Here is a 12,053-nt window from a genome sequence, read left to right as displayed (position 1 = left end):
GTGTAATTTGCAAATATTTCTTCCAATCTGTAATGTGCTTTTTTGACCTTATTCATGGTGTCTTTTGCAGAGCAAAGATTTTTAGTTTGGTGAAGCTTAATTGATTATCCCTCTGTGGATTGCCCTTTTGAGATCAAGTCTAAGCACTCTTCTCCTAGTACTAGGCTGAAAGATTTTCTCTGAATTTTTTTTTCTAAAAGTTTTTCTAAAAGTTTTCTCTGATGCTTTATGTTTGACATTTACATCTGTGGTTTGTTTAGTGTTGAGTTTTGTATAAGGTGCAAGCTTTAGGTTGAGGTTCATCTCTTGGCCTATGGATGTCCAGTTGCTCCATAATCATTTGTTGAGAGGCTTTTTCTTCTCCACTGAATTTTTTTTTGCACCTTTGTCAAGTGGGTATATTTGTGTCGGTCTGTCTCTGGGTTTTCTGTTCTGCATTTCATTGATCTACTGTGTCTGTCCTTCTCTAGGACTCCATTGTCTTGCTACTTCCCAAGCCTTAACATTGGGAAGAAGGCTTCCTCCCACTTTATTCTTTTTCAGAAATGTTTTGGCTATTCTAAGACCTTTCCTTTTCTATATAAATTTTAATATAGGCCCATCTGTGTCTTTAAAGAGAATCTTGCTGAGATTTTTTATAGGAATTGTGTTAAACTTACAGATCAATTGGGGGAGAATTTATCTCTTTACTATGTTGAGTCTTCCAATTTATGAACATAGTATGTCTCTGCTTTGATTTCTTTCAATAGCATCTTATGATTTTCAGCATAGAGAACCTCTGCCTTTTAAAAAATCTTACTTGTAATCAGTTGGTTAATTCCGAAACATTTAATATGCACTTACTATGTGCTAGTACCATGCTTGGTGCTAGAAATACAAAAATGAAATACAAAGCTTTAAGAACCCAGAAGGACAGAGTTTGAGAAGAGCATGTTGTTTGAATTGGTATTTTAGCTAATAAAAGCAGAAAAAACGTCCCCATCCAAAACAATGCAATTACAGTAAAATTGGAAATTGCCTAATATTTATTATTACTGTAAGAATCACTAGATAGAACATGTTTGAGAGTACAGTCTTTGGGACAAGGCAGATCTGAGTTTGAAGCCTAGCTTAGCCTGGTCATTTGACTTTGGGCCAGTTGCTTAAGCTTTAGAAACCTCATTTTTAAAATCTGTAAGTAGGATGAGAATATATTGAGCTCTGAGAGTTGTTGGAAAGATTGAAGGAAAACATTTGTGAAACAGTGCAATGCCTGCCACATGTCAAGTGTCCTTGTATAAATACAATACAGTTATTTTTATTATTAGTTTCATTTCATGTACGGGCTAAGAAAAAAAGGACAGGGTAGAAGTGGATAATGGTCAAGCCTGGGGTGTGGGAATGGGGGCAAAACAGGGTACATTGAAATCAGAGGGTGATTATTATAGGAGAACACAGGAATTAGATCTCCAAAGAGTCTAGGAGTCTGCCTTTCTTTAGAAGTCTGTTTTCACATGGAGAACAGTAGGGACAGTTAGTCTAAATTTTTAATTCCACTCTTCCTGGCTTTTTCATACTACATATAGTCATTAGGCCCAAGAAGTCATTAAAGTGTTTAATAAGGTTATTAAATAGACTAACTGCAGCTGCTGAAGCAATTTTCCTAGGAAATCCATATGATTCTAGGTAAGGGGCTGTGAAACTGTCCTCTGTGGCTGACAGCCTGTCAACATTCCTTTGAAGGATGGCGGGCAGTGTCGTGAGGGATGCGTCTAATTAAGAGATTAGAGGTGAACCTTGGCTTCCTGGGTGTGCTATTTGTAGCAGAGAGTATGGCGAAACTTCACTAATTCCTGCTAATTGCAGAGTGGGGGAGGGGGAGACCCATGTGAATTATAGAATATTTTAAAATAAATGTATTTTTATTACTTTCAAGTACATATTTTAACTCTAGCTAGGCTAACAAATTGTTGCCTGGTGTAAGTCTTAGGGGACCAAGTTATTGAAGCTATCAGAAGGATTTTCAATTATTTCTATGTAAATAGGTGCTTCCGGAGTTCTTCAGGGTGCTGGAAAACAGTTTGTTCTCCCAGATCTTAAACATTGCTCTTGTATCCTTATGTTGTTAATTGGCACATCCTTAGAGGAAGGGGTTTGTTAAATTAAGATAAACTTTAGACCAGCTGCTAAATAACTTATCATTAATTCATGGAGCCCAAGAATCCACGTAGATGATGTTTTAATTTCAAGTGAAGTTTGATCTTCTTTCCCTGAAGGCAGTTTATTTATTCCTGCAGGCATTTATTTATTCATTAAATGATACTAAGAGAATGCATTGGATGTATCAGGCATTCAAGTCTTACAAGACAGCCTAAGCTGCCCTACAGGAGCTTAGCGCCTGTTAGAGGAGGCCTACAGGTAATTACAATACAGCACGGTAGGTCGTGGTGAGCAGGGACTATGCCCAAGGCAACCCAGAGATGTTAGGGGCTCAGAGGAGGGTTAAATAAGTCAGACTGAGTGAATCTGAGAAGGGTTCCCAGAAAAAGTGGTGACCAAATTGCATTTGAAAAATGAATTGCAGTTAGCAAAAAATAGTAGAGGAAAAGAGAAGATTTAAAAAAAATTTAAAAGGGCAGTAGTGTGGCCCAGCAATCCAGGCAAAGAGAATAGCTTGGTCAAAGGCATGGAAGTGTGAAGTGGCATGTTGCATATGGGGACCTACACTTAGCCTTTGAAGATAAGCAGAGTGAAAATCATGAAAGGCTGTATTGTACTAGCTGAGGAGTTTGAACTTGATCTTGAAGGTTATGGGGCAGCCTTTGAAGGATTTTCAGCAGGAAAGCAACATCATCAGTTATGTGTTGTGGAGCCATTCTTGTCTTCATGTGGGGAATGCATTGGATATGGGCCCAGAGATAAATTAGCAGTTCTTGCGTTAATGTTGGGAAAGAGGTCCTTAAACCAAGGGAACAGCAGAGGGAATAGTTGGTGGTTCCAAGAAGAATGACTCTGAAGAACTTGGTCTTTGTGGATTTGGGGAATGAGTCAAACACAGAAGTTTGGGAGAACTGGGTTTCTCGCTGGGGTTGGTGGGAGATGCTTTTCACTGAGAAGGGAAGCAGGATGATGTGGGAAGGGTATGGGCACAGCATACTCAGGGGACTTCTAGGTGGATCAGGCTAGAGGCTGGATCCATGGGAGAGGTACCTGAACTGGGATGGAGCTTTGGATGGGGACCATCAACTCATTCGAGGATGTTGAATGTGTTTGGATGAGGTCACCCTAGAATTGCAATAGGGTGCAAAGAACAGTGGCCTGGGATGGCTCTCAGGGGCACAGAAATGTTTCAGGGAGCAGAAAAGGAAGAAAAGTTTGCCATCCACAAGAGAATAGTGATATTTAGCACGCCAAGTTAAAGATTTTCAGGATTGAAAAAATATGTGGAGTCTTAGTGCTGCATTGAATTTTGAGTGCATTTAAAATGCATTGCTGTGTTCTTAGAAGATATTTTTGTTTCCAGCATGGTTTTAGAATATGTACTCAACATCCCCTTCCCTTTTAGTCAAATCTTTTATCTTTTTAAATAAAAGATAATGCCAAAGCAATTCTTTTTTTCAATAACAGATTTGTGGCAAATTGACAAATATGTTTTCTTTTCTTTTTGATTTATTTAATCTGTGTGAAGGCTCGCTATATCAGTAATGGGTGCATGTCTTCTACTGTTAATGTGAAACACTGAGCTGTTGGAAATAATCTCCCTTTTTGGTATATCCAAGAACTTCTGCCTCTTAAGTGGAAAAGTGAAGCTGCCACCACCTTCTGAGGGAATGTGGCTATCAGGTGACCTGATGATGACTGGGAGCTGTCCGCATTGTCTCTGTGAAAAAGGTGCAGGATGACTTGGTCCTCTGTTGTCAACATCCTTCTTTAATCACAGTGAAGGCAGGGCCAGCTTCTCTGTTAGAGCCATTGCCCAGGGCCATACTACTATTAGGGGCCCATGAAAATGTTTTCTTTCTTTCTTTTTTTTTTGAGGTGGAGTCTCGTTCTGTTGCCTAGGCTGTAGTGCAGTGGTGTGATCTTGGCTTATCGCAACCTCTGCCTCCCAGGTTCCAGTGATTTTCCTGCCTCAGCCTCCTGAGTTGCTGGGATTACAGGCGCCTGCCGCCGCACCTGGCTAATTTTTGCATTTTTAGTAGAGACATGGTTTCACCACATTGGCCAGGCTGGTCTCGAACCCCTGACCTCACATGATCCTCCTGGCTCAGCCTCCCAAAGTGGTGGGATTATAGGCATGAGCAACCACACCTGATCCCACGAAAATATTTTAATTCCTTTTATTTTTTTCTTTCCACCTTATATTTAATACCCTGATTTAATTGCTTTTAACATCAGAATAATAAAATGAACTTTCAGGATAAGAAAAGGTTTTACTATGTAATATTAATATATACACCTTTGTACCAGTGTAGTGTTAAAGTATGGTTTTTAATATATTATTTTTTGGCTGGGCGTGGTGGCTGACGCCTACAATCCCAGCACTTTGGGAGGCCAAGTTAGGCAAATCACTCGAGGTCAGGAGTTCAAGACCAGCCTGGCCAACGTGAAGTGAGACCCTGTTTCTACTAAAAAAAAATACAAAAATTAGCCAGGTGTGGTGGTGAGACACACCTGTAGTCCCAGCTATTTGGGAGGCTGAGGCAGGAGAATTGCTTGAACCCTGGAGGTGGAGGTTGCATTGAGCCGAGATCGTGTCACTGTACTCCAGCCTGGGTGATGGAGCGGGACCCTGTCTAAAAAAAAAAATATATATATATATATGTATATATACACATATATATATGGACTTGTGCTTCTCTCCTATTTCTATTTGTCCTTCTGTTCATTGATTCATAGGCCTTGGCATTGGGCCACCGTGAAATTAAAATGAATTTTTCATTTTAAATGATTGATCATTCATTCTGAGAACTGTGGGTATGTGAAAAGTACTATAGGAAAATGAATTTAAGAGACACACATGCATACACAGTGACAAGAGATGGAGGTGAAAAGCATAGACCAAGAGCAGAGTACCTGGATTTTTGCTTCTGTTTCCATCCCTGGGCAGAATGTGCCATATCATATTGTGGTTAGGGGCTATTATGGATACTTTGGTTTAAATTTTTTTTTTATTTCCTCTAATTTTTTTATTAAAAAATATTTATTTTTTTATAAAAAATTTTTTAAATTTCCTCTTAATTTAGAATGTATTTTAAGAAATAATGGTTGTCTCTTAATGTGCATTTAAAAAAAAGGAAATAGAGAAGAAGAAATAATAATGGCCAGGGCACAGTGGCTCATGCCTATAATCCCAGCACTTTGGGCGGCTGAGGCAGGAGGGTTGCTTGAGCCTAGGAGTTTGGGATCAGCCTGGGCAACATATCGAGACCTCGTCTCTATAAAAAGTTAAAAAATTAGCTGGGCATGGTGGCACCCGCCTGTAGTCCAGCTGCTGGGAGCGGGGTTGGTTTAGGTAAGAGGATCACTTTAGCCCTAAAGTTGGAAGCTACAGCGAGCTGAGATTGCACCACTGCACTCCAGCCTGGGTGCCAGGGTGAGACCCTATCTCAAAAAACAGAAAAAAGAAAAGAAATAATGGCTAAAGCATTTAGAGCATCACTATGTTGTTGTCTTGTTCTTTTTTTTTTTTTCTTGAGACTGAGTCTCGCTGTTGTCGGCCTGGGCTGGAGTGCGATGGCGCCATCTCTGCTCACTGCAACCTCCGCCTCCCGAGTTCCAGCAATTCTCCTGCCACAATCTCCCAAGTAGCTGAGATTACAGGCGCCTGCTACCATGCCCGGCTAATTTTTGTATTTTTAGTAGAAACAGCGTTTTACCATGTTGGCCAGACTGGTCTGGAATTCCTGAGCTCAGGTGATCCACCCGCCTGGGCCTCCCAAAGTGCTGGGATTACAGGCGTGAGCCACTGTGCCCGGCCTATCTTGTTCTTAATTTGCCCCCTAAATGATTTTAAAAATACATAATGAAAATATTTTAAAATAAGACTTTTTGGAACAGTAATTCATACTCCCTGTCTACTGAAGACAAGCAGTAGGACAGAAGTCTCTAGTGCAAGGAAAAACTGTATGTTGCCCTAGAAGGTGAAACTTAATAGGTGGCAAAAGTTACTTTCAAAGAATGTGGTGTATTTTTTTGATTAAAAAAAATCGTCTAATGAAGAGTCTCATTTAATTATCTGTCTGACACAATGGAGGTGCTTTGTCCAGAAAGCCCCTGATCTCTCTTTTACTTCTCTTGAGTGTTCATAGCCTGCCTCTCAGATGTGCCCCAGGAAGCAGTAAGAAATGCCTGAATGCCAGTCTTGAAGTCCCAATCTTATCAAAAAGCTGTATTATTTAAAGTCAAACTCAGCAAATTTATGATCACTGAGTAAATAAGTTACACTTAAAAACTTATCATGTGAAACATGATACTTTTTTGCTGTACATTTTCATATTTTTAAACTAAACCTATTTAGTAAAGAGCATCTCTTGAAAAGTATTGTTTTAAATTTTACCCCATGTTTCCTATTCTTATCTTTATAAAAGAACAAAATTATCTACTATATATGATTTTTAATATCTCTAACTTTTACATGTAACACAAAGATATGAAGATGAAATGATTTAATGTATGGGAAATGTATTTTAAAAATACAAAAGGATGTAAAAGGAGGTGTTCATCTTTCTATTAATAAGTTATTACTGCTTATTCTCACGCGGCTGGGTTGCATGCACAAAGTCAACTTCAACCCTCTTTGCTTACTTTTCCCATGACCTTTGGTATCCTTTCTTTCTCTTTTTTTTCTTTTGAGACAGGGTCTTGCAGTTTTGCCCAGGCTGGAGTGCAGTGGCACAATCAAGGCTCACTGCAGCCTTCACCTCCTGGGCTCCAGTGATCCACCCTCCTCAGCCTCCTGAGTAGCTGGGACTACAGGCGCACAGCAGTGCGCCTGGCTAATTTTTTTTTTTTTTTTTTCTTTGTAGAGATGGGATTTCGCCATGTTGCCCAGGCTGGTCTCAAACTCCTGGGCTCAAGAGATCCTTCCAAAGTACTGGGATTACAGGTGTGAGGCACCATACTTGGCCTGGTGCCCTTTCTTATTTGTGTCCTAGGAAGCAGCTTATTCAGAAGGGCCCATAGTTTCAATTTGGAGAGATGACAAAAGTAAGAAATTATCACTTTTTAAATTAAAAAAAATTCTGAACCAATATTTTGTGATTAAAAATTAAAAATCAGTTGTGCAGTATACTTTGTCTTCAGATAACCTGTAAAACTATCCAGAAGTGCACCCACCTCAGTTTTACATTATTTAAAAAATTCCATTATGTGGCAAAAGTGTTTTCTGGATTTGCTCGTGGTTCCTGATTCACTAACTTTACTTCTTGTTTTTGAAAGGATTACAAGTACCACATTGGGTAAAGCTCATTTCAGTTTTGTTTTAGTGCAGTCGTTTGTCTCAGTTCTTTCCAGTCCTACTTGCAGTTCTGAAACATATTTTTTTGTTTATGATGCCATTACAGGAGTTTGTAAGTGTCTGGGTTCGAGATCCTAGGATTCAGAAGGAGGACTTCTGGCATTCTTACATTGACTATGAGATATGTATTCATGTAAGTATGTAGTCAGTAGTCAGTAGAAAGAGTATAATTTTGAGGGACTTTTATGGGATACATTTTATGGAATACTTAAAGGTGACACTTGTAAAAGTTTTTCTAATTCAAAGACCTGAATTTGAATGATTACAACTAATGTTTTATCTTACTTGAAATAGTAAGATGGTTCCTAAAGTTGGAAAATTACTTATTTGAATCCTTTATTGTTCCTTTGTTAATATTAATATTTTAATGTTTATTGCCTTCACATATAAAGATGTGAATGCATCTAAAATGCATGGGTAAAGAGTACTTATAGCTCATTAATGGTATTTCTTATGATCTGCTATAGCATATTTCTGGATAATATAATGCCTGATAATGTTAAAGTTTGAGAGGATATAGAGTTCTTTGGAAAAGAGATGTGTGGTGTTTTACATATAGAATCAGAAGATGGGAAATGGATATGTGCAATTATTGTGATTAATTTGTCTAGAATCTTAGTAATTAATGTAATGAGTAAGCAACTAGAAATGATGTGCCTTGCTTGGGTCCTACTGTGTCACAATCTCTTGAACAATGTTGTGTGGCATGTGGCCTTCTGGGATCATCTTAAACAAGGGTAAGCAAACTTTTTCTGTAAAGGTAGTAAATATCTTCAGTTTGTGGGTCATACAGTTCCTGTCAAAACTATTCACTTCTGCTGTTGCAGGTGGCAAGCAGCCACAGACAATGCATACATGATCATAATTGTGTTCCAATAAAACTTTATGTGCAAAGTCAGATATCAGACCGGATTTGGCCCTTGGGCTATAGTTTATTGGCCCCTGATTTTTAGGATAATACTTTTTGCATCTAAATCAGATGCATATCAGATGCAAACTAAATTACTTCAACTCAGGAGCACAGAAATTGGCCCAGATTGTATCCATAACTGAATAGCACAAGTGAAGTAAAATTTAGCCATCATTTAATCCTTCCATCGTAAATAGCTAACTTGGTACGTTGGACACCCAAACACTAGCCATAGAACTTTTCTTTTTTTTTAAATTCTCTTCTCTTCTCTTTTTTCTTTGAAGTTTCCCCAACTTAGAAAATAAAGGAAAAACTCAGAACTGCTTTTTTGATTGTGTTGTAAAGCCATTCCAGGATATGCCGCGTGTTTTGGTTCTGTTTTGGTTTTACTCATAAGCTCACACTAGAGTTGCATTCTGTGTGGAAAATTATGACTATATGAGAATAAGCATTTGAAGTAAAATGAAATATTTTTAGTTGCCTTCTAACTTTCTCTAAAAAAAAATTGTGTGTCTTTATCACACATTTCATGATAGGCATGAAATTTAATTATTCCCAGCAGGTAATGAAAGTATAGATTCTTCTCTGCTCTACAAATAGCCTGATGTAAATTCAGAAATCTCCACCCAGAGCCACAAATAATGGGTTCCACAAATATTATTTGATGCTGTTCTGGCACTTCTCTGAAATGCTAATAAATTGACAATGGGTAAGCCTGGGCTTGGTGGACAGCAAAACAAGCAAATAGATTTAGAGGAACTTAATCAGTTAGTGAACTCAGTATCTTCTAATCTTGAAGAGACTTCCACCTCTCATACAATTAAAAGTGGATGGCAGAGCTAGAGAGTTCTGGTTGGCTTCTCTTAGATGTTACACCCATAGAGCTTTGGAGGTAGAGAAGCTGGTTAATTTAAACAAGTTTAAATTTAAACTTGTTTAAATTAACCTCAAGGGAGATGATGTCATGTAACTCTGGAATCTTAATATTTACTTGGAATTTTAAACTAGTAGACCCTAGAGCTGGGTAGCCATCATAAATATTTCCCTGAACCTTCCCTGCAAATGAAGGACTTATGGATGAACCTTAGTCTGGTGTAGGTACCATGTGGATTTTTAGTTATTGACAGCCATGGTGGTTGTAAGCAGAAAAATTAAAGGGAATTTGAATTGACCCAGTCTGTATCTGAGATGTCAGGAGTCCCTGCAGTGGTCTGGGATTCTTTAGGGAGAGGGTACTGGGAAGATACCTGCTCAAGCCTCGTTAGGGCACTAGTTCTGGTATAACATGGTCTGCTAGCCTAGTCCCCAAGGAGCACATTAGAGTTAGGCCCCAGTGTGCTCTAAGTCCACCCACAGAATGTCATCTGCCACAAACTCCTTCCAGTGGGTTTTGCTGCCATAATGTTAAAGATAGTGGGATTTAGACCAGTGGGTACCTTGGGGGTGAGCCTCTTAACCTGTCTACATTCTGAAGTTTTCTGAACTTTATGAAACATGAGAATACCAGAAACCGTGTCATATATTTCATGAGAACAGTTTAAGAACTAATGTGGCTGGGCGCAGTGGCTCACGCCTGTAATCCTAGCACTTGGGGAGGCTGACATGGGCGAATCACCTGAGGTTGGGAGTTTGAGACCAGCCTAACAAGGAGAAACCTTGTCTCTACTAAAAATACAAAATTAGCTGGACGTGATGGCACATGCCTGTAATCTCAGCTACTCGGGAGGCTGAGGCAGGAGAATTGCTTGAACCAAGGAGGCGGAGGTTGCGCTGAACCGAGATTGCATCATTGCACTCCAGCCTTGGCAACAAGAGTGAAACTCCATCTCAAAAAAAATAAAAAATAAAAATGAATGCACATAATTACTTAGATTTCCCAAGGAAAACAATCACTGGGCAAATTAAGTGGTAGAATAGTAATTTTTGACATAGTACTGATCTTGGGGGTAAAAAATTGTTTCTCATTTAGTAAAGATTAGAAAATCAGATTTTGAAATAAATACAGAGAATAGAGATATTTGTATTTTCAAAACCCAGAAGAAACAAATATTTGCTAGTTTCTTGTTTTACTTGAAGGAGTATATTTACTCTCATATTTACCTAAAGTAGAGGCATTGTGGCTGAGCTTAGCGTGGGTACACTTTAAGTGGCTTTTTCCAAGTCTGCCTTAGGGTAGCTAGAAGGAAACCAACACTTAGTAACTAATAATCATATTAATAGATAACATTGGCCAAGTGCTTATTATCAAGCCTCACAACCACGCTGTTAATTAGATATGTGCTAGTTCATCCCATTTTAGCACTCAGGAAACTGAAGTCTGAGTGACTTCCCTGTAGCAGAGCCAGGACTGGAATTTCAGCCGGCCTGTCCTCTATGCCAGATGCTTATCTCCACGCACCACAGCCACTCTCTGGCCTGGACATGCTCATTCTCATATCCAATAAAGAAGGGAAGGCTGATCTCTAGTTTAAAAGTGATTTCAGGATTCCTGGTGATTTGTGTGATCTGCAGGGTGGCCATGTCAAGGAGATGAAAGTTTCTGCAATGTCTCATAAAGGACTCCAAGGAGGTGTCTCTAAGCCCCAAAGGCTCCTCTAGCTTACATGGATGGCCGTAAAATGCAGCAGATGAACCTGAGCTCCTCCCTGTCATTTATATGTTAGGATTTATTTTTTATGATTTGTTCTTGAAAGCAGTGCTCATAGGTGAGTAGGCGGCTCCTTTAGGACCCAGGTCATACCTCGCCCTGGGGCAGCACTGCTCATTCCCATCCTCCCGGCTGTCTTCAGGGCTGTTATGTTCCTGGGTTATATGCAAGATTTCAGAGTACTGGCATAAATATAAGTTTGGTGATTTAAATCCTATTTAGAATGAATACTGGGATCATATTGTGAATTATAGATACGAGGAATACATTTTTTCTCAGGTAAGACTCATATCTTTCTACTTTTTCTGTACAGACTAATAGCATGTGTTTTACAATGAAAACGTCCTGTGTACGAAGAAGATATAGAGAATTCGTGTGGCTGAGGCAGAGACTCCAAAGTAATGCATTGCTGGTGTAAGTGATTTAGAGTATTTTGAGGAGATTTTGTCATTATATTTAATGTTTAAAATTGATGTTCATTAAGATATATAAGATACAAAGGATTTTTATAGGCTTTTGCCTTGATTACAATATATGTAGCTTTAGTTTTTTAGCTACTGCATCTGAATTTAAAATTTATCACTTAAATTTCACCAACGTGAAAGGCCTCAGAAATGTTTAAAGATGGGTTTTTCCTTAAGCTAACTGATTTCCTCATACCCTTATTATATAACTATATAATGTATAATCATAATTATAGAATAACTGTGTGATAATAATAATCATACACAATTTGCCTTCACTTTGAGGGATTTCTGTAATAGAAGCACCTTGAATTAATTATTAAAAAAAATTTTTTTTCTTTCTCCTAAGACAACTGCCAGAACTTCCATCTAAAAACCTATTTTTCAACATGAACAATCGCCAACATGTGGATCAGCGTCGCCAGGGTTTGGAAGATTTCCTTAGAAAGTGAGTGTCCAGAAACTTCTGTGGCCAGACAAGGAGTGTGAGCAAGTGCTTTGCAAGAGCTGCATGATGGTGTGGGGAAGAATGTT

The 12,053-nt window shown here is 38.8% G+C and overlaps 1 protein-coding gene across 5 annotated transcripts in view; it reads left to right on the top strand.

Annotated features, from left to right (window-relative positions):
- Positions 1–12,053, top strand: part of SNX10 (sorting nexin 10) — a 76,010-nt gene that overhangs the window by 54,303 nt on the left and 9,654 nt on the right. For all 5 annotated transcript variants that reach the window (XM_021670144.2, XM_021670145.2, XM_064380530.1 and 2 more), the window contains exons 3-5: positions 7,545–7,631; positions 11,369–11,469; positions 11,869–11,967. In XM_021670144.2, coding sequence (XP_021525819.1) covers positions 7,545–7,631; positions 11,369–11,469; positions 11,869–11,967 — 287 coding nt within the window. The remainder of the gene's footprint in view (positions 1–7,544; positions 7,632–11,368; positions 11,470–11,868; positions 11,968–12,053) is intronic.

The sequence above is a fragment of the Aotus nancymaae genome, unplaced genomic scaffold, assembly GCF_030222135.1.
Source record: "Aotus nancymaae isolate 86718 unplaced genomic scaffold, 86718_ANA_hifiasm-v0.15.2.pri h1tg000025l, whole genome shotgun sequence".
NCBI lineage: Eukaryota > Metazoa > Chordata > Mammalia > Primates > Aotidae > Aotus > Aotus nancymaae.
Note: the sequence above shows the minus strand (reverse complement) of the source record. Positions and strands in the feature narration are given on the sequence as shown.